Here is a 24,022-nt window from a genome sequence, read left to right as displayed (position 1 = left end):
AAATGCCCAGGGTGATGATATTTGGCCAGTAGCATGCTGAGATGAAGGTCTACAAAGTTTGTTCAAATGAATGACCTTCACCCATATTCAAGGTCACAGGGGTCAAATGTGTTAAAAACATTTAACAACTTCTTCTGAATAACCAAAATGCCAAAGGTGATGATATTTGGCCAGTAGCATGCTGAAATGAAGGGCTACAAAGTTTGTTAAGATTAATGACCTTCAACTATATTCAAGGTCACAGGGGTCATATATGTTAAAAACATTAAACAACTTCTTCTGAATAACCAAAATGCACAGGGTGATGATATTTGACCAGTAGCATGCTGGGGTAAAGGGCTATCAAGTTTGTTCAAATGAATGACCTTCACCTATATTCAAGGTCACAGGGGTCAAATATCTGAAAAACATTAAACAACTTCTTCTGAATAACCAAAATGCCCAGGGTGATGATATTTGGNATGGGAAAGTGGTTCTCGGAAGCATGGCCAGATGCATTGACATCAAAAGACATCAATGGTGAACTTTCAATCGCGTTCAAGGAACTATACCCAATTGTAGTAGCGTGTATACTTTGGGGTCATCTGTGGGAAAGGAAACAGGTATTATTCTGGTGTGATAATGAAGGAACAGTGGAAATCTTGAATAAAGGTAGATCTAAAGCTTTGAACAACATGCCTTTAATGAGGAGATTAACGTTATGTGCAGCACAACACCACNTACATCAGCAGCTTCATGTAACGTTCAGGATCACTTAATAAAGACACTTGGTAGATGGTCCTCTGACACTTACTGTCGATACATCAAAACGCCAAAAAGTACTTTGAGAAAAGCTCAGATAGCGATGGCATTGACAACAAGTGAAAACAATTCTGTCTAATGCTAGACTTCAATAAGACTTGCAAATTCAATTGGTTATACATATGTGTGAGATATATTGGGTAACATGTATGTACCTACTACGTTTGTTTGTTTATTTAAATTTTGTTTTTTGTTTTTGTGACATACATGTACATATCAACTTTATACAGTGTAGAATTTTGCATTTAGTCCCAGTGAAATTAGCATCAAGTTATAATTAATAAGTAGCAAAGGTAACTGCGTTTACCGCTTGTATAAAAATGATCAATAGTGGCTGCAGTTAACAGGACCACATACAGTAGGTATTGTCCTATTAGTGAGTACCAGGTTCCTTAGATCTCAGGGAGTAACCGATGTAACTCCAACCACTCAGCAGCTGGTCGCATCTTAACAGGTAACCGCTGTTACCTCCTATTTTGAAGCACTAGTAACCATGGTTACCTTTAGCGAGCAACCGCTGTTACTCCACAACCCACTAAGCAGCATGTAACATAAGTAGTACAGGTAACCGCTGTTACCTTCAGTATTAGCACTGGTAACCACAGTTACCTCATGCGAGTAACCGCTGTTACTCTACAACCCTGGGAAGCATGATGAATGTATGTAAGTAGTACAGGTAACCGCTGTTACCTTCAGTATTAGCACTGATAGCCGCAGTTACCTCCAGCGAGTAACCGCTGTTACTCCACAACCACTCAGCAGCATGTTGAATGTAAGTAAGGTAACCGCAGTTACCTCTAGTAATTCTAAGAAGCACTGGTAACACAGTCATCTCCAGCGAGTAACCGCTGTGACTCCAAAACAGATGAGCAGCAGGTTAAACGTAAGTAGAACAGGTAACCGCTGTTACCTTCAGTATCAGCAATGGTAACTGCAGTTACCTTTAGCGAGTAACCGCTGTTACTCCGATAACACTGAGCAGTGATTATCATTAGTTAGTACAGGTAACCGCAGTTACCTCCAGCGAGTAACTGCTGTTACTCTCCTCAACCACTTGGCAGCATGCATATGACTAACGTAAGCAACAGGTAACCGCAATTACCTCCAGCGAGTAACCGCTGTTACTCTCCTCAACCACTTGGCAGCATGCATATGACTAACGTAAGTAAACAGGTAACCGCAGTTACCTCCAGAGAGTAACCGCTGTTACTCTCCTCAAACACTCGGCAGCATGCATATGACTAACGTAAGTAAACAGGTAACCGCAGTATAGGAAGCCTAAGCAGCGTATTGTGTTTGTACATGTATAGTATATGTTATTGGATATGCAGGTGTATCGTTCGGCAGAAGTGTGGGAAATAGCTAAAGTCGGAAAGAGAGTATACAGAAATTGACAGTGCAACATGATGTCTATGAATACATGAATGCAAGAAAGAACAAGAGGGGATGCGATTTGTTGTAATCACCGACATGTAGCTATTATGTTAATGCCTAATTTTGCATCGCCTGATCTGGTCAAGTGGTTTGTAGATATATTCTTAGCTATGTAGTACATATGTTTATATATATAGTTATCTTGTAATAAGATAGTGATGTTAATAACGTTTATAAATTTGTTTTATATTATCTTCTTGGGGGTATTCAGCTGTGGTACATCTTCATTTGGGCAGTTACTCATTTTGTAATTCGTAATCCCCCAAGAATTTTATTACGGGGTACATATATGTTTCTTTCATACATTGCCCAGTCAACAGCTATAATACAGCTGGCCGGGTACATACATGAAAGTATTATTAGTAGTATCACAGCTGTTATATCCCCTTAGCCCATATATATAGGTAAAATGTTTTCGTAATAAATTATTATTTGCTTATAATCTCAATCTGCCTTTGAGTCTTTTGTTCATGAATTGAAACTTATGTACATAAGTGTGGTTTATGAACTAAGACAAGTCTACCATTTCACACGCAGGCGCAAAGGCAGTTAGGTCAGCTATGGTCAGTTTCAGCCACGTGACACGGTGGTCAAGTACAGTCAGTGATTGGTCAGTTCAGTCACGTGAGTCAGTCTTTGTTTGGGTCAGTTTCAGCAGCCTGTTTGCAGTAGATTTGTGTGTCTGATTATTTCGTGATCCACCGCCCTCCCCAACCAACCAACCACAAGACTATTTCAGGTGATGCCTGGGGATATAATGGCTGTTTATAATAATTATGTGAGTAAACACTTGCCAGCTGTTTCCAAGCATGGAAAATCACACCTCCCCCTTCCATTAAGGAAGTTAGAGATGGTGGCCAGCTCTGCAGCAAGTTCCTTTATACATTCTATTCTTTAAACTTGTTTCGAAGGGGCAGTTACTCATTTTGTAATTCGTAATCCCCCAAGAATTTTATTCCGGGGTACATATATGTTTCTTTCATACATTGCCCAGTCAACAGCTATAATACAGCTGGCCGGGTACATACATGAAAGTATTATTAGTAGTATCACAGCTGTTATATCCCCTTAGCCCATATATATAGGTAAAATGTTTTCGTAATAAATTATTATTTGCTTATAATCTCAATCTGCCTTTGAGTCTTTTGTTCATAAACAAATGGACAATAGATGAAGCATAAACACTTAATTATATATATAAGCTTACTTAGGTCTAAAAATGTTGACGCCTGACAGAACTGATAAGCTAAACTGAAACCAAACACTGCATCATGGCATAGGAATACTTGCCTGAAGGGGATGTGAGCTTATACCATGTTGCAGTGTTTGATTTTTGCCTGAAGGAGAAGTGAGCTAAATATCAATATTATTTAAACTGACGATAGGTTTATCAATAAAGTCATTTGGTATTGTCACAGAAACAATGACTCTCCAACTATAAAGGGTCATTCCTCTTAGTGTACTCTTTCAATCATCTTTCTCATTATCTTATTAAATAAATATTATTTTATTTTACCTGATCTGTTCATTTAGTTTGAATTTCACTTGAAGAAAACATGTTCTTACCATAGTTCATGATTGTCTGTCCAGCTCCTATGGGTTTGAGATTAGTGTCTACCGGGCACACCACAGCATACACATTTGTCTCTGCGATGTTTTCCGAGACCAACATCAAGTATGGAGAGTTCTTGATCACCCAAGTATGTGATGGACAGGGTTTCACAATTACCCTTTCTTTTTTCTTTGATAAGTAACAACTGTTAACCATTTCAAATTTCTTTTTTTCGTTTTCATCTTCAAGAACCTCAGGAAGGCACTTCATTCTCAGACTTTTGTTCACTATGTCAGCAACTGATTTTTCCAAAGTGGTTTGCACAATGGGAAGATTTTTCTCTGGTCCAATAAGTCTTAGCTTCGCTCTGTTTTCTAATGGTTCAAGATGCACACCATACTTCTCTTTCAGACTTATTGTAAATGTGGACTGATTCTCCAGGTATTCACAGGCTCCTTCAGGCATTTCAATACAGACTGTTTTTTCAGTGTTAATACATTTATCACATTGTCTCATTACTGTTAGGATTTCCTCCGAAGCATCAGCTGTTGCCACTAATGGTACCTCATCGCTTGTCAGGGATAAAACTTTAGCTTTCCCATGATACTTCTGTAGTACATTTTTGCAGGCTTCTTCTTGCAAAACCTTTTTCACTTGGTTGAACTCTGCTCTTAAGGATATAACTGATATCATTGCAGGAATACTCTCCCTAGCTTTCACTGCTTCGTTCTTGTTCTGTGCATATATGTCAATAGTAAAACCGTCAGCTCTGAGCTTCCAGAAACATCTTTGTTTTTTCTTTTGCAGTTCTTTTGCAATGTAGTCTTTGGTTTCCTGATGTTTAAGGAGAACTGCACATTCCTCATGTAGAGGGCAGACTTCTTTATTTTTCTTGATCTGGGAAAGCATTCGTTTAATGTTTTCAGAAATCTTTTGAACATCACTTTTTGATGCCTCTATCAGAATTTCACCATTTCCAGCAGTACATTGTTTAAACTCATCAACAATCCCCAAAGCATTCCACAGACACATGTCCAGTTCAGAAACTTCCAAATGTACCTCATCTGTCTTTGAAGATTGTGACGGCTGGTGTTTCTGTACATCTACAGAATGCTGTTGACTTCTCCCGAGTCCAGTTTGTTCTGGATCTTTTAAGCGTATCCATTGTATAATACGCTGCATAACATCTCTGTTAGCAGCCACACGAACCTCGTCATCTGTTTTCTTTGTGACAACTCTCTCCATTTCTGTTTGACTAAGACCTACTTCCCCGAATGACATCTGTTTTACACGTGGATACATCTGCACAATGAAGACCTTTTCTACAATGTTTTCCTTTATTTTGTGACGAGCTTTCTTAAAATCATTTTGTTGACCAATCAGTAGAAGTTTTCCCTGCTTCTGAACATTTAATACACAGGATATGTTGTCTGTCCTCAACAAAATGTTGATATATCTGCCTGTCTCAGGTTTTGAAAGAAGCTCTTTCTGAAGCGATGTCATTTCAAGTGGTTCTGTATGCAAAGTACTGAAAAAAATTGCAATCCTCCTTTTGCATTCTTCAACTTCATCTCGTTTTCCTATGTATGTGACTTTTGTGTTACAGTCATGAAGATAACCTTCCACATCTGGAAAATCCTGCTTCAACTTCTCAAGAAAATTGAGAGATCTAAGCATCATTCCATGTGATTCAGACTCAATGGGGCATTCCATTGTCAGCAGGTCATCATTTCTCATGTCAGCTTTCACTTTATGAAAAACTTCATCCACAACTTGTTGAAATCCCACAATGTATAAACAGTCTTTGGCCTTGTCATAAAAAACATCAGCCTCACCATATCTCCTTTCAATAGTTGGAATGAGACAGGAAAGAGATCTTTGAAGGGAATCCTTGGTACTGGAGGATGATAACTCTAACTTCTTTTCCTTCAGAGAAGTTTGATATTTTGCAACCCATTTTTGAACAATTGTTTTAACTACTTCAAATGTATTATCAGCTGAAATCAAAACTTTCCGTATTCCATCACATTCTGAATATTTCCAGCCATGGGCATCCAGCAAATCTCTCTTTTTGTGTTTGAACAAGAACTGCTTGAAATGAACATTATCTTCAAGGTCAAAAGAGAATGTGCCATCACTCCCTGTTTTCTGGATGTGGACTTTGTTTGTTGTCCAAACTTCATCAACAGCTTTGTTCCCATCAGCCTTAATGGACAAATCTGGAAAATAAACATGTTATTTATAAAACTGATAAAATGGATTAAAATCATGTTATGTAACATGAGAGCCACATAGGTAATATACTGTATACACCTATCATCAGCTCTCTGTTAACAAAACAGGGGTATCTGAAACATAGGTGTCAACCTCTGAAACCTCCAATGAGGGAGAAAATGCATGAAATGCAAATGAAACTGATTTCCTTTATTTATCTTTCCCTTTTAAGTATCAAAATAAGTCCAAAAAGAGTTCATTTGATTCAGACACACCTGCTATGATCATTACACATACCCTGCAGTATCTAGGAGATCGTTTGACCTCAGGATGTAGATTTAGAGTATATATGAGTTTCAACTTGAATGAGGAAGTTTCAAGAATGATTGGTAAAGGACTATAAGGGGCGTTAAGGGTCATTACCAGCCTCATCAGGGATTTTGAATTATATTTAGTTGTTATATTCATAATCTGAAATAAATCAAGTATGAAATTTCAAATTCATTCGACAACTGGTTTAGGAGATATATATGGCACTACTACAAAGAGAGACATGAACCTGCATTTTCGTAATAAAAAGCATGATTTTTGTCTGTTGTGCGCTACTGTCATACCAGTGTTCTTTCGTAGAAAGGAAGTTTTATTTGTCACATGCGGAGGCTTTTATTTCTGCATGCTAACTGTGCAGAAACACCATATTTTGGCTATTTCTCAGCTTAGCAACACAATTACGGTTGCTATGGTAGGGCATCTTCGCATGCGCATTGGAAAAAATATGCACCAAGAAAGATAGCCCCAATTAACCAATATGATATGCATACATGTAACAGAAATTGGTAAATAAATTGTACTTGAAATTTGTACTTTTAATGAGGCCAAAAATGATCCAAAATGCCCCAAGTCCTTTTGTCAAAATGAAGGAGTTATACTCCCTCCTAATGAGGGAGGTTTGACACCTATGCTGACAGTGACCCAACGAGTTTGTATGCACTAGACAACTATACAAGATAAAAGATTTTGAGCAACTCATAGTACCCCACCTTTAGACATAAACTGTTTTAGAAATTTATAGAACAAAGGGCTGTACCCACTCTGTATGAAGTGGCCACAAGTTCTGATCGCATTGTGTGACACTCTGCCATTCTTGGTACCTACATACAAAATTTGGCAATCAGGTAATGGAATATAATTATGAGATTCCCCGGACTGACTAAGTGACCTGCTGACAGATGGACTGACACACTGGATGCCATTTATTGAATGTGGTGTCTTAACATCTCCAGAGTTCGTTCCTACATCAATTAGTAACTCAGAAATAGGGTGTAAGATAGAAATTTCTTATGCCCAAGTTTTATACTGAACAGTTCTATCATACACTCACAGGAATGAAAGAGAAAGTTTTGTGACCTCTATTTAATGCCCGAAATGTCTGTCATAGTAACCTTATTATGTTGCCAAATGAAAAAGAAATCATTTTGTAACAAAGGTAACTTGAACTACACGTAATGCAAAAGTAGTGTGAAAGATGTACTATGTACAAATAGTGGTTCTGTCATTCAGCTGAATTTTGGTAAAACACCTTAAGACCCTTCCATCTATGAAGTATTTGATTTTACCATATCTGGATCTTGAGAAGAAGATTTTTGAAATTTTAGTCAATTTTACCCTTTTTGGCCCCGCCCCTCAGACCCCTGGGGACCATATAATTCAAAATTAAACTATAGTAAAGTTTACCCCCTCCCCAGGGGGAAACGTGAGACTCCAGGGTCATGAAATTCACAATTTTTGTAAAGCACCTTAAGACCCTTACATCTATGAAGAGTATTTAATTCTACCGATATCTGGATCTTGAGAAGAAGATTTTTGAAATTTTAGTCAATTTGACCCTTTCTGGCCCCGCCCCTCAGGTCTCTGGGGGTCAGTCAGTGCAGATTTGTGCATATCATCAAATTGCTATCCAATACTGATAATGCTAACCAAGTTTGAATTAATTCCAATGGGAATTAAACAAAAGGCCCAGAGGGCCTGCATCGCTCACCTGGATATCTAAGCAATCATGGCAAAATATTCTACAAATAAGATCCAAGGGAATATATGCCAAACCCCAAGGCCAATCCTGTAGCATATCTGTATTAGATTTTTCATGCCCAGCAATTTTACGTATGTTTATGGGATGGGGATCTCACATGTTTCCAAGCTGTGACTCAGAAACTAGGTCCCTAGGGTTTTGGCTAGATCCCAGGATCAATTGGCTAATATCATGACTGCATTTGCCTCTTTTTGCCCAGCATTTGTATATATAGTTTTGGGTGGGGATCTCAACACTTTCAAAGTTATGACCCAGGGGTTAAGTCTGCAAGGGTGGGGCAGACCCTTGGGTCAATTCTAATATCATGACTGCATTCGTCTCTTTATGCCATGCAACAATTGTATATATAGTTTTGGGGTGGGGATCTTAACCATTTCGAAGTTATGACCCAGGGGTTAAGTATCCAAGCATGGGGTAGTCCCCAAGGCCATCCTGGAAGCATATGTGCATTCATCTCTTTATACTCAGCAATTGTATATATGGTTATAGGGTGGTGATCTCAACTGTTTCCAAGCTGTGACTAAGAAACTAGGTCCCTAGGGGTTTGGTCAGACCCCAGGGTCTATTCTTATATCATGACTGCATTCGTCTCTTTATGCCCAGCATTTCTATATATAGTTTTGGGGTGGGGATCTCAACCGTTTTAAAGTTATAGCCCAGGGACATTGTCTCCAAGGGTGGGGCCAGACCCTAGGGCCATCCTGGAAGCAAATGTGCATTCTCCTCTTTATACTCAGCAATTGTATATATGGTTATATGGTGGGGGGATCTCAACCATTTCCAAGTAATACACTTATTTTGGCCCCACCCCTTAGCCCGGGGGGTCAGCCCCACTATTTGTACAATTTTGAATCCCTGCCTCCCATGAATGCTTTCGACCAAATATGATCGATATCCATCGCATTGTTCTACAGAAGAGGTCGTTTATAGCAATATAGCCAAATTGCACCGTTTTGGCCCCGCCATCAGCCCCCTGGGGGGTCAGCCCCACCATTTGTACAATTATGAATCTCCACCACCTAAGGATGCTTCCAGTCAAATATGGTTGATATCCATCTCTTAGTTCCAGAGAAGATATCGCTTAAAGCAATATAGCCAAATAACCCTTTTTGGCCCCGCCCCTCAGCCCCTTGGGGGTCAGCCCCACAATTTGTACAGTTTTGAATCCCTGCCTCCCATGAATGCTTTTGATTAAATATGATTGATATCCAGTACATAGTTCTACAGAAGAAGTCGTTTGTAGCAATATAGCCAAATTGCCCCCTTTTTGCCCCGCCCCTCAGCCCCCTGGGGGGTCAGCCCCACCATTTGTACAATTTTGAATCCCCACCACCTAGGGATGCTTCCAGTAAAATTTAGTTAAATTCCAATCAGTGGTTAAGAAGCAGAAGTCGTTTAAAGAAATTGTTGACGGACGGACGACGGACAGACGACGCCACAGTATGGCATAAGCTCACCTTGGTCCTTCGGACCAGGTGAGCTAACAAATGCTGTCCAAAATGTGATTTCCCTATATAAACTATAGTAAAGTTTACCCCCTCCCCAGGGGGAAACGTGAGACCCCAGGGTCATGAAATTCACTATTTTGGTAAAGCACCTTAAGACCCTTACATCTATGAAGAGTATTTAATTCTACCATATTTGGATCTTGAGAAGAAGATTTTTGAAATTTTAGTCAATTTGACCGTTTTTGGCCCCGCCCCTCAGGCCCCTGGGGGCTGGGGACCATATAATTCACAATTTTGGTTGACCTTTGGCCATGGAAGGTTTCTGCAAAATTTCATTTAAATTGGTTCAGGGGTTTTGGGAGAAGGAGTCGAAAATGTAAATTGTTTACGGACGGACGATACACGACGGACGACTCACGACACCGGACAAAAGGTGATCGCAATAAATCACTTGGGACTTTGTCTTAGGTGACCTAAAAATGTGACCTTGCGTGCAGGGGCTTTACCAGAAAAATGTACTGTATAACTACCTGTGTTTGTTGATGGGTGTTGGTTGAATCCTTGGGAGCGAGAAGGAGGTTCCCATGTATCTCCACCTAGCCCTTCATTAAGATTCCCTCCACCCTCAGCCATGACTAGTCAAGTTATTTTGTGTGCTGCAGTACCACAGTTCATCCTCACATCATGAAGAATTCCAAGAGCAGAAAATCTAATAGATGAAACAAAAATAGTTATAGTTATATGATAGAGATAATGGAGGACAAAATCTGATTTATGATTTACATACATGTACATTCCCAGTGGGCACATGACGTTGTAGCAACGTTGCCATAAGGTCGGTTGCTGACGTTGGGATTTGGTTGTGGTAAGGTTGTCAGTGAAAGTTTTCTAGACGTCTTTTCCGACGTTGTGAAGACGTTGTAATATGACGTATATATAATGTATATGCAACGTTTATGTAACGTTTATACAACGTTGTTGTGACGTGGTTATCCTAAGTCAAAATTTCCTGTTGCATAAATTTACGTAATAAAGATGATTAAATCAAGCAACAAAGATAATTGATTTCAGTGTCATGACAATGTTTTTATTAGGACAGTAACAGCTCCCCATCAGCCTTCTTCCTTCCACCCCCTCCTTTCCTATCTGGGGCATACTTCAAGGCTACAGACAATGGCGGTCTCTGCTGTTGTTTCTGTACATTGCATAGTACGGACTACAGCATCTGCAATTAAATGAATTAAACCTTAATAAAATATGTTAAATTTTACAACATGAATAAATTGTTTTACAATATTAAAACATATCAATACATTCTGAAACTTATATGTACATTTTGCCAAAAGAGTCACAAGGAGGAATATAGCGGACACTTAAAATTTTATTAATATAAATGGTATATGAATTGTATAAAACATTAGAGTCTTACCAAGCACAACTTTAAACAATTTCAGATTCTGAAATCTTAGCTTACCTTTCTTCCCTTTAATGCTGTAGGCAGACATAGTTTCATTTGTCATCAACCTGAAATGCAACCAAAAGGAAATATTATGTTTTTGAATATATCTATGTGATCATACATATGATATTGTACTTGTACCTTGGTATACGTGCTTTCAATTGGATGCTAACATTTTCAACGCAATTGTCAAAAGTGTGTTGATTTCTATTTCTAAATAAATTGATAAATATACATTAGTAAATCATAAAAATAACAATTGTATGATGTTACATGGTTTGGTTAACAGCTATTACAGATATTGAAATGTTCAAACTTACTTCTGGAGGATTTTCCTGGCATTTTCATTGATGCTGCTTCCACCAACACATGCAAGGGCCATAGTCTGAAGAAAAATGAAAATATCTTAAGTTAGAATATTTGTTAGTCCAACATAAAGACAATACAAAATTAGCTTGCAAACACCTAAAAAATATCACCAATTTGCAAATTTGACTTCTTTCACAATTATATACATGTACAATTCTCAAATATATAGAAATACATAAACGTATTTGCAGCCCTTAACCTACCATTTTCAAACAGTCTTCCGGACTTTTCAACGTGTCATCGATCCTCTGTAATTCCTCGATGTTTCGCGCCTGAAAGGGAATTGTTTGAAGGTCGGATTTGGCCATTTCTTTTCCTTCCCATTGCTCACGCAGTTCCAATCTGATGTCTGCTAACGTGGTCATAACTTTCTTCTGAAATTCTGAAAATAACCAAACAATGAAAATGTTTTGAAAATAGATGAGAATCAATCTATAGGCATTCCAGTTTGGTAAGAGAGAACAATACTAGTAAATTTCTACTTAATTTACCCTACAATTAAGCTGCTCAATTTCACTATCCAGAGACTAGGCCCCCTATCAGTCATGTGTTAGTCTAACAACTAAGATACCAAGCAAGTGTGAAGTTGACAGAGTTTGTTCTTGTACAAATCAGAACACCCCTGCCCCAAGTTATCCCTCGTGTGCTGTGCAAAATACAATGCATGCAAAAACGTGTTTAGTTATATTTTATTTCCTATCTATTCGCCATTTACATTTCAAGTTTATGAAACTAAAATATATTTAATATGCACTTATATTCTGAGTTTAAATCAGATTTAATTGGAGTTTATTGGAGTAAAATTCTGAGTTTCTGAGTAAATATATGTGTTTGTAAAATAAACGTGAACATTATCAAGGTTTCAAACACAATTCAATATAAGAAAAGTTATCAAATCTTATAAAAAAATCAGATGTGCCATTTTTAACACTTCCACCAAATGACACAACATGTCAACATATTTTCACCGAGTGACACAACATGTCAACATATTTTCACCGAGTGACACAACACGTCAACATATTTTCACCAAATGACACAACATGTCAACATATTTTCACCGAGTGACACAACATGTCAACATATTTTCACCGAGTGACACAACATACTTCCTGTACATTATATAAGAAGAGCTAAAAATCACCAGATCATTTGTTATAACAAACATCATAATAACAATGAAAAGAAACATCAGCATGTATAAAATATATTAAAATTACATTCTAATTGTCTATTATACATAACTTCAATCAGCTGGGCAAAAAAAACACATCAAAACCCGCCATGGCCGAGATTGGGGTTCATTACTTACTTGCCGTTGACATTGGATATGCCGAAGTGCCCTCTGGTATATGTCTGGATGAGGACTGCTCGATTGTTCTTTTGGCACTGTGCCTTCTTGGAGATGCTAATGTAGGAAGAGGAGAGGGGCTGGATGCTCTAACAGGGCTTGAGTGACCAAGTCTTTCCGACCATCCTGTAGGAGATTTCCTTCTTGGCTCCATCCTGTTGTTAGCTCTCGAGCCTGATGTGATATCGAAATACAAATTGAAAATTTATACAAAAAAGTTCCATATTTAAGTAATAATTATGAAATTATACAAATACTGTCAATGCTAAAGAGAGTATGACAACAAAATGTTTTTTTTTTTTTTTTAATATTTGTAGAACCAGCAAAGAAAGCATTTTTGATCACATAATAAAACTAACATCATAATACTGTTCCACAATGGACGGAAGACAGATAATATAGAGATATAGATTGATTATGATACCCATATTGGCCATAAACAAGATATATCAAAATCATTTTGATAGCTCCAAATAATTTTCTATTAGTAGATTTAACATACCTAATGCAAGTGTCAACCCATGTGTGCGCAACGGAGGTGGCGTTACACTCCTTGGAACTGGTGTTATAAATGTACATGTTCGAGAAGGCGACGTTGCACACCTTGGAGGAGACAGCGTTACATTCCTTCTAGGGGACGTTTCACGCCTTGGAGGAGTGATGGGGTTTGGTGCCTTTGACCTGAGTTTTGATGGTGGTTCAGGTAGAGTGTGTAGTGCTGCAAGGAATAAAATATGAGACACAGGCATATATTTGTGTAGCATTTTGACCCAAGCTCTGTGAGAGTAATTGAGTTTGATGCCTGCCGCCAACAGGGGCAATCTACGCTGGACCTCTCAACAGTCTTAAAATAATTGTATTGATCAAATTAATGTTATGTTTGTAAAAAGTGAAATATAATATATAAAGACTTCATAGTAGCTGCCACCTTTCTTTAAATATATATATATCCATAGTGTACATACATGCGTTATCAATATAAATTACAAAATGAAAACTGCAATTGGTCTATGTACATGTACTTTGGCTTACTAGTATATATACATATACCACTACCTGCTAAACTACATTGGGACACATAAATCACGCTAAACAATGCTGCATTCCTATGGAAAAAGAGTGGGTTTTTTATAATTTCATTACAAATGTATTATACACATACCGGATACGTTTTTGGAGGATGTTGGTTTTTTACTACTGGGCTCGATCTCACTGTCCTTGTTTGCGCTTTCCTCACCTAGATGGTTTTATAAATGAAAGAGTTGAAAGTTTGATGAGTTCAATTTGTTTATTATTTATTTATTATTATCAAATTTTCAAAATAACATAGTTGTATCATGTGTGATTATTATATCGAACATCAATTTATTCTTGGAACAATTTAACATCAACAAGACTCTGCAACACATATTAATACACTCGAACATATCATTATTATTATATGCCAAACAGCCCATCAATACAAAAAGGTCACTTGGGACAAACATATAATAATATAGTAAAAAGAAAGAAGTTTGTTTGCTCACCAGTATAAAAGTCACTAAAAACACGCTTTTTTCTTTCTCTTGATACTTGTTGGTCATTTTCCTCCTTCTCATCCTCTGTCTCTACAGCTGAAGTGAGATCGTACGATTCACACTTGGCTCTGCTCTCTGTGTAAGATAAACATAACAAGTGAATATGTAATTTGAATAGCAACAATTAGTTACACTCCATCATCACTGCAAAGCATATATACTACTGACAATTTACTGTTGCTTGATAAAGCCAAAAATTAAATAACCATACCGAAATTGAAATTCAGATAGTAATTAATTGCGGATAAAAAAACATCACCAGAATGAAAAAAAGATGTGATAAATACTGTACCTGATCTTAATTTCTCCTTTATAAGGGGGAACATTTGCCATGAGGCATTTGGGACCTTTCCTGGGGTCATGGCTCTCAGCACATTGGTGACATTTGGCCAATATTCTGTCTCATCTCTGATCCAATTACTTGGAACAGTCCCTTCCTCTTCCCTCCCTTCTTCCTCCCAGACGGCGCGTACCCAAAGCATTCTAAAAGGTAAAAAAAACCATGATATGACAAATTGTTTGTAAAAAAAATAAAACGTGTGAGAATGATACAACTTTAAGTTAAAAGCTAGACTGATATTTTTTTTAAATGATTATTAGGTAAAATTTTGCATCAAGTGATTATGTTGTCAATTTGCAGCCATTACAATGCAGTGATCATGAGAAGAATAAAAACTAATAACCAAAGGCTGTCCAGTGTTCTCCCCAGACTGTTTTTTGCAGCGTTGCACCATGCTCCTATACTTTTTGCCATGCTGCTACCCTAGATCTTCTCTGCTATATATTCATAATAAATGTTAAGTTACCATGTTGCTTTGATTTTACATAGAGTGCTGCTTTAATAGAAATATTGAAATACCATGCTTCTTTCAAAACATTCTGGGGAGAACACTGCTGTCAAAACTATTTTGTTGATTTAAATTTACCATTTATGTCGTTCCATGCCATGCAGCAGAGGAGCAAGTACAAATCCTCTTTCATAAGGCAAGCATACAACTTTCCTAAGGACTTCTGAAGGATCCACCAGTCTGCATTGTGATCTTTGGAAATTTCTAATGAAGGCGATGTTAATCAATTTGGATTCACAAGGCGCAGTGAAAAAGTTGTCAGTATGCCTTTGATGAATGACATTACACACCAGTTTTCCATCATCCTTCTTTTCCAGCACAAATGCAAAGTCCTCATTCTTCAACAAGAGACAGCCATTCCTTTTGTTGGACGAAATATATGCAAGGCTAGAATAAGCATTGCTTGTCTGGGTTCCAGCATATTCAATCTCCGATATTCGCTTTCCTACTTGGCCAATCGGATTATATGCAGATTTCACTAATCGTTTCAAAATTTGGAGGTGATTCTCAAATGGAAATGCCGAAATTGAATTTAGTGAACACTGGAATATCCTGACGTCATTGGCAAGGTGTTTTAGTCCATGTACATTGAAGACAAGGAAGGACTCCGAGTAAATATCTGGACTATTGTCAGCATAGCCAAGATAAGCTTCTCTCTTCTTACTATCAGAATCCAGGAGAATGGAAACTGCTACAGTAAGACACAGAAAGTGGTGATAAGCTGTTTTGTGAAGAATTCCTTTCAACACGATAGGTCCGGTGTACAGAAGAAACTGACGGAATTCTGTTGCCTTCCATCGTTCATGTTCTGTGAGTGGTCGAGGTTGTCTTGCAAACTCTGATGGCAATTTTCCAGAAAAGCTAACAAGACTTGAAGAAATATCTCCTATATGCGGCTGTGACAGCTTACATGTTGCAGGACCATGTTTGAAAAACCAAACAATTCGTTTCACAACTCCCAGACAAACTAGGTGCATATAGTCCAAACAGAAGTCTGTTACACATGGAAATTTAGCTTCAGCTAAGGGTGAAATACCAATCTGATGGTCGGTGTATTCACAACTTTCAAATTTTGTGTCAGTTCTTTCAGGAAAGTCTCCATTGAAAACGTCCCTGTTGTTTTGCCAAGTTCCTTTGATAACACAACGTTCACACGCATAGTATCCAGTATGTCCCTTTGTGCATTTTAAGAATGCCCTTGCAGGTGCATCACAAACAAAAGCCTTTATTTGTGTTTTGATAGCAGTATCTTTGAACACTATTCCATTTGCCTGAAGTTTTGTGTACTCTGTTAGGAAATTTTCCAAGAAGTCACCTACAGAGTTTGGTTTCTTTTCTCCATAAAAAAGGGATACAACAAATGGCTTGTAATTGTCAAAAGTACAAATAATTGGCCAAAACTGGGTTCCAGATGACTTGAAAAGTGGAATTCCATCAATGTTTACAAGCAGGTCAATGCGATCAGGAATTCTCTCACTTGTTGACATCTGCAGAGTCTCTTTATTATCCCTGCTTCCAAGCCGAAATATGTGTATTTTCCTCCGCACCTATTCTCAATGAGGATTTCTCTTGGGGTTTGCAATAGAGTTCTAGCATCTTTTGGTACGGGGATATCTTCATCTCTCAATATTCCTAGTAACTCATTAATGCTAGCTCTTGTCTGATGATTTTTTGTTGCCCATTCAGCTAGCTTTTCCCTTATATTTGACGAATCGGGTACAGTCAGACCAGGAATACATGTATCATCCTCAGAATCAGAAGAGTCGTCCCATATTATTGAACAGTTATCTGAATCATCTCCTTCATGTCCACTGGAATATTCTGTTTCTGTAAGTGCATTTGAGGAAGAACTCTCAGATGTAGGTCTGATTTGTTCATGTTCACACTTGTTAACAACAGGTACCACGTGCACAATTGCTTTCATCTTCACTACTGGATTCCAATTCAACAGTAACTGCTGCATTTACTTTTCTCCAGCGTCGCAAGTAAGCCATTTGATTACCTATAAACACAATGTAAAATCATGCGTCATGCTTAAACTTAGTACATTAGCGATTACTGAATTATACTAAATGTGCTAACACTTATTTTTGTTTTTACTTATCAGCTTCCATGCTTCTAAAATGTATGCCATTTAATTTACTTTCAAGTTGTCTATTTATAAATTAAAGCACCAATTTTAAAATTGACAAGTAAATGAGCTGCGCATATGCATAGATAATTATTTTGTAGAGAATAACTATAATTTATCATGTTACAAATTAATTCCTCAATTGGTAAAGTATAATATCAAGATAAAAAAGTTATACACCTCGTTACCTGGTACATTAATATGTACATTATGATTTGATTGTCACCAATTATTATGGGAAATGTTAAACATTCAAAAGAACTAATACTTAAAATTATATACTTGGTGCATCGAATTCTGCATACCAATATATATAAATTATAGACCTAATTTACGAGTTACCTCCCTTCTCAATGTTACTTAGACTATCATCCCTGTTTATAGAACCATCCATTTACTCGGAGCGACACTATTCACCATCAAAATTTACAAATACGTACATTATATAACTATGCACAGGAATCAATCATAGTCGACCATATATAGATACTCAATGATACTGCCAGATAGAGGTTGAACAGTCAAATAGATTTGTAATATATAACGATGCACATGCCATGGAGCTCGATCGCCAGGCGATTACAAAACTGTCACGTAGAACACGAAGTAATTGGAAACTAATCCTAACCTAACTCAGCAAAGTCATATGATTTCATTATGATGGCGAAATTATTACAGTAATAGCAAATGCCAGTTCACTTTACGCGGTACGCGCGAAAGCAGTCAATTCTGAACTCGTCCATAATCCATTCAACAACATGCATGTAAGCAAAAACAAATGAAACACGTGTTAGTGGTCACACTAGGCTAAGTTGCGGTAATTGATTGGAAAACACAAAAATAAGAAGGGTTACATACCTTGAAGTTTGTAAAAAGTGGAGGAACAGCGGCGAAAATGATAATATATTATAGCTGATTCACTGGTCAGACTTGGTCAGCGATGGTCAACGAACAATGGGAGCGGAAGTAGAAAATCGCGCGCAATATTTCTATTATCGAAATGTAAATGTACGTAAATATATTTAAATACAATCGACCATACATTTGATTAACTTTTTAATTTAAAATAAACTACGTGCAAAGTAACACTAATGCATATGTATGCACTGTGTTAAGTTGTTTTCGTGATTTGTAGTGACCCCTCGCAGAGAGGAAACACAAATAAAGGGAGATAAGCGGTTTGTCTTAAGCAAATTAAAGTGTCCATGGCACATTTTCACTCCGTAAACATATCATTTTAAGATTACGGTTTGAAAAGCATGATCCTGTAACAGAGACATACTTTAATAACATGTATTTCAATTGTTATTTATTATTCATAATTTTAAATAACATGCATTTCAATATTTATTTAATACATGCATAAGTTGGGGTACGACCTAAACCAGACGTCGTAACGATGTCAGTTGCAGACGTCGGTATTACGTCTAGAAAAAATGTCCTCCTGATGTTAGATTAAGGTTGCCGATGTCGCGACCACAATACGACGTCGTCCCGACATTAGATTAAGGTTGCCGACGTCGCGACAACAATACAACGTCCTCCCGACGTCTATACAACGTTTTGTGCCCACTGGGTTTGTATTTTGGTTTAATATTAATATACCATCCGTAATAGGATAGAGAATAGTGAGTATACAACAGGGATCAAACTCGCAACCCCAAACTTCCCTCTAGTTCAAAGCTAAGAAGGCGACCGTAAACATATGTACAATTATAATCTGCCACACTACTCCTCACTTTTTAAATGTGTTTGCCCGGCCCAAACACCACAAACAACCCAGGTTAACTCCCTGTCACCACAGGAAAGGCCATGAGGACACCATTTGTAACAGGAAAGGCCATGGGGACACCATTTGTAACAGGAAAGGCCATGGGGACACCATTTGTAACAGGAAAGGGAGTAGTATGCTTCAACCATATGCTATAACCACAAACCCTAGCTTCCCAGACCGCCTCTCTACCAATTAAGCTAAATGGGAATAAATTCCCTCTAGCGTGAAGCTAGAAGGCGACTGTAGTCTTACGTACTGTAACAAGAGGCCCAAGAGGGCCTGTATCGCTCACCTGAATATTTAAGCAGTCATAGCAAAATATTCTCATTAAATATTATATTGCACTAAAAATATTTCCCTCGCAAACTGTGTTGACTCCATCTGTTGAAACTACCAGCAAAATATTATTATAAGATTCTATGCTTTTTGATTCTTCTTCATAAGTTGCTTGACATATTTTTCCCTGTGATCTTGTCAGTAGGTCAATGTCATTTTCCTTCTCAAATTGGTTAGCTCTATTCCAAAAAGCTACCAGCCAAATCTTATGAATCCATTCCTTTTAGTTCTCAAGAACAAATCCATTAAAATGTTGTTGACCTCTGTGACCTCTAAAGTAGGTTGAGGTCATTTTCATTTGCAAACTTTGGTGAGCTCTATCCCGGGAAGTCACCAGCCAAATATTATAATTTTATGCCTTTTAATTCTTCAGAAGAAGCTGTTTGAACTGTTTGACATATTTGAACGCTGTGACCTTGAAAGTAGGTCAAGGTCATTTTCATTCGCAAACTTTGTTTGGCTCTTTCCCAGGAAGCCACCTGCCAAATATTAAGATTTTATAACTACCAGTTCTTCAGAAGAAGTCGTTTAAAGTGTTTGACATATCTGCCTCATGTGACCTTAAAAGAAGGTCAAGGTCATTTTCATTCTCAAACTTTGTTCGGCTCTTTCCTAGGAAGCTACAAGCCAAATATAGAGATTATATACCTTTCAGTTCTTCAGAAGAAGTCGTTTGAAGTGTCTGACACATTTGACTCCTGTGACCTTGAAAGAAGGTCAAGGTCATTTTCATTCTCAAACTTTGTCGGGCTCTATCCAAGGAAGCCATCAATCAAAAATAAAGATTCTATACCTTTCAGTTCTTCAGAAGAAGTCATTTGAAGCTTTTGACATATATGACCCCTGTGACCTTGAAAGTAGGTCAAACTAGTTTTCATTCTCAAACTTTGTTGGGCTCTATCCCAGGAAGCCACCAGCCAAATATAAAGATTATATACCTTTCAGTTCTTCAGAAGAAGTCGTTTGAAGTGTTTGACACATTTGACCCCTGTGACCTTGAAAGAAGGTCAAGGTAATTTTCATTCTCAAACTTTGTTGGGCTCCATCCAAGGAAGCCATCAGCCAAATATGAAGATTCTATACCTTTTAATTCTTCAGAAGAAGTCGTTTGAAGTTTTTGACATATTTGACCCCTGTGACCTTGAAAGTAGGTCAAACTAATTTTCATTCTCAAACTTTGTTGGTCTCTATCCCAGGAAGCCACCAGCCAAATATAAAGATTCTATACCTTTCAGTTCTTCAGAAGAAGTCGTTTGAAGTGTTTGACACATTTGACCCCTGTGACCTTGAAAGTAGGTCAAGGTCATTTTCATTCTCAAACTTTGTTGGGCTCTATCCCAGGAAGCCATCAGCCAAATATGAAGATTCTATACCTTTTAGTTCTTTAGAAGAAGTCGTTTGAAGTTTTTGACATATTTGACCCCTGTGACCTTGAAAACAGGTCAAGGTCATTTTCGTTCTCAAACTTTGTAGGGCTCCTACCAACGAAGCTTTCAGCCAAATATCATGACTCTAGGCCTGTCCGTTCTTCAGAAGAAGTTGTTTAAATGAAAAGTTGACGGACGAGGACGGACGGACAACGGACGCCGCGCCATGGCATAAGCTCACTTGGCACTTCGTGCCAGGTGAGCTAAAAATCAGCCACACATAAATACAGCTTAAATTTTCATTAAAAAATAATCTGCCCAATATCCACCACTTGTCTACCTAATTAAGTGCCTTAAGTATAACTTTAATGTAATCAATATATTCGTAATGTTAATATTATCCTTGTATAATACTAGCTGCTTCCTACCAACTCGATGAGGGAGAATTTTTGTTTAGCTCATATGGCAGTAAACCAGAGGTCCCAGTCCAGTTCCGCTACATATGAAATAACATTTTCCAGTTCATATTAATCACTCTGTTGGCCCAGAGGGAAGTGTGCAGAGGGTCTTGATGTTAGATGAAATTGGAGCACCCAGAGAAAACCCAAGTGGTGGGACAGGTGACGGAATATGTTTTTGATTATGCCCATTGGAATATTGAACACCAGCCATCTTATTTAGTGAAAGGTTAGTGCACTATCCAATGTGCCACCCGACTTAACCCATTAAATTATGTATATTGATTTATATGTATAGGAAATTATAGGAATGCTATGCTTTTTGAAGCTTTTCCCATATTATAGTTTTTGTTTTTATTCTTCTTTAAAACTTTAACTTAATTGTTCAGGTTTTTTTTATCTATATAGATCTATTTGAGCACAACTAAATTTATCTTAGGTTGTTTTACCATCTATTCAATTTACACATGCTTCACAGGAGCTGTCACTTCATCACCTGACCAAAATACAAAATTATTCCTTAAATAACAATAATTAAGAATGGATGACAGATGGACAGATAAACTGTTTCATCCTAAATCCTGTTCGCACAACAGGTCATTTGCCCTAAACCCAGCTTGCCAAAGGTTGTTTCAACCTACTACGAAAAACTTACAATTTTCGTGTTTCACAAACAATTGTGCTGTAAGACTAATTTCATGCAGGTTTGGCTACATTCTATGTAGAGCGTACCATGTACAAATCTAAAGAGAACGTCTTGTTTTAGCCATATAGAAGGAAGGATATATGTTATATATGTTTCCATCATACAAGGAACCACAAACCCTAGATTCCCAGACCGCCCTCTACCAATTGAGCTAAATGGAAATAAATTCCCTCTAGCATGAAGCTAGAAGGCGACTGTAATCTTATGTACTATAAAAATCAGCCGCACAAAGAATTATCTGCCCAATATCCACCACTTATCTACCTAATTAAGCACCTCAAGTATAACTTTAATGTACCGTAATCAATATATTCGCGATGTTAATGTCATCCTGGTAAAATACTAGGTGTCTTAACTGGGACAAATGGGGTCCCATGGATGCTGTAGGTGGTAACTAGTGACTTCCTTCTGTTTGTAACCCGTACGTAGTACCTTACATTTATCAGGATAGAATTGCATTTGAACCATTTGTTCTCCCACTGCTGTAGGTTTTAATCAGGACCACAAGATCAAGAACATTTTTGTAAAGTTTGTTAAAATCATCCAGAAGGGCAAATCAAGATGTAGGAAATATCTAAATCAACAATACCAAGAAGAATTTCAAATGTGAAAGGATTTCAATTTTCGTTCTGAAATGCGCCGAGTCCATTTAACACTGCATGGTCTTCGACTCGTAATAGGAAGAAGACAAAATAGAACTCTCTGGTGGATAATATGGGATAAACAATATAGGGACACAAAACGGACGACTGTTTACTATATAAAACATCTAATAATATAAATGAGTCTCAAGCACTCCAAAAAGATCTATCAAATCTTGAAAATTGGGAATCTGAATGGCAGATGAAATTTAACCCTGAAAAATGATATGTCATAAATATTTCTAAAAAGTCCAAACCTAACTTATTTCAATATAAATTACATAATCATGTACTTGATTCTGTCAAGGACAGCAAGTACCTTGGTGTTACAATAAGCAATGATCTTGATTGGGGGCCCCATATTAATAATATAACTTCCAAGGCAAATAAAACTTTAGGATTTTTACGCAGAAACATGAAAAACTGAACACGTAAGGTTAAAAACCTTACGTACACATCACTTAATGTGCGTCCGATCGTCGAGTACGCCTCACCAGTTTGGGATCCTTACAAACAAAACCAAATTAACCAAATTGAGCAGATTCAGCACAAGGCAGCAAGATATGTGTTTAATGACTACAGTGAAAGATCACCAGGTTCTGTCACTGGTATGATAAACCATCTTAAATGGGAGAACTTACAATCACGCAGAACAAAGGCAAAGCTTGTTCTAATTTATAAGATTAATGGGGGGTTGGTTGAAGTGACTAATGACGTCCTGACACAGTCTGACAGGCGTACTAGAGGCCAACATAAGTTTCGGCATATATATACAAGTAAAGACTATTTTAAGTCTTCTTTTTTCCCAAGCACTATTGCAGCTTGGAATGATCTTCCCGAGGCAATTTGCATGTCACCCTCCCTAGAATCCTTCAAAGGTGGTATCTCCACCTTAACATTTGGAGGATCCTGTCTGGCTAATTAACTATAATTGTATTTAAGCCACTGGACATAATAAGAATATGTTTAAAATAAGCTACAACTAATGTTATTTTAACGGTTGGACTGTGGCAAATATTTTACTCATATTATAATTTTCGACCTCCATTTTCATGTACATAGCGCCACAGTTCCGGGATATTTCACACTCCGGCACCGGAGTCTTTCCCGTAAACGGAAGAAGAAGAAGAAAACTATTTGTTTTCGTAACCATTTTTATCATATATATGACAAAATAGCATTAAAGAAATTGAAAACTTCAACTCTGTCAAGTCTACTTTCGGTTTGAAAATGTAATCTTTTTGGGCTTTAGTTGTGCATATTCACGGAGTCTCTCCCCTCTCTGCATTGTACCAGAAAAATATAATTGCTTGATCCGAAAATACGAAATAATCAGGTGTTCCAATTATTCCAATACCTCACCATGAATCTGTACAGCGCTAGTGCGGTCGCATCTTCGTCTAATATGGACGTCGAATAATTCAACAGAAACGAAAGTAGAAATACCAACAATTTTCCTTATCCAAT

The 24,022-nt window shown here is 37.5% G+C and overlaps 1 protein-coding gene across 1 annotated transcript in view; it reads right to left on the bottom strand.

Annotated features, from left to right (window-relative positions):
- LOC110451630 overlaps positions 1 to 24,017 on the bottom strand; it is a 101,626-nt gene extending 77,609 nt beyond the window's left edge. Inside the window, exons 1-3 of the mRNA XM_021499748.1 lie at positions 23,918 to 24,017; positions 10,069 to 10,247; positions 3,802 to 6,006 (exon numbers count right to left, since the gene is read on the bottom strand). Coding sequence (XP_021355423.1) covers positions 3,802 to 6,006; positions 10,069 to 10,171 — 2,308 coding nt within the window. The 5' untranslated portion in view covers positions 10,172 to 10,247; positions 23,918 to 24,017. The remainder of the gene's footprint in view (positions 1 to 3,801; positions 6,007 to 10,068; positions 10,248 to 23,917) is intronic.
- Between the last annotated feature and the right edge of the window lie 5 nt (positions 24,018 to 24,022).

The sequence above is a fragment of the Mizuhopecten yessoensis genome, unplaced genomic scaffold, assembly GCF_002113885.1.
Source record: "Mizuhopecten yessoensis strain PY_sf001 unplaced genomic scaffold, ASM211388v2 scaffold6135_2, whole genome shotgun sequence".
Classification (NCBI taxonomy): domain Eukaryota; kingdom Metazoa; phylum Mollusca; class Bivalvia; order Pectinida; family Pectinidae; genus Mizuhopecten; species Mizuhopecten yessoensis.
The sequence above is the reverse complement of the archived record's forward strand: the minus strand, read 5'-3'. Positions and strand labels throughout refer to the sequence as shown.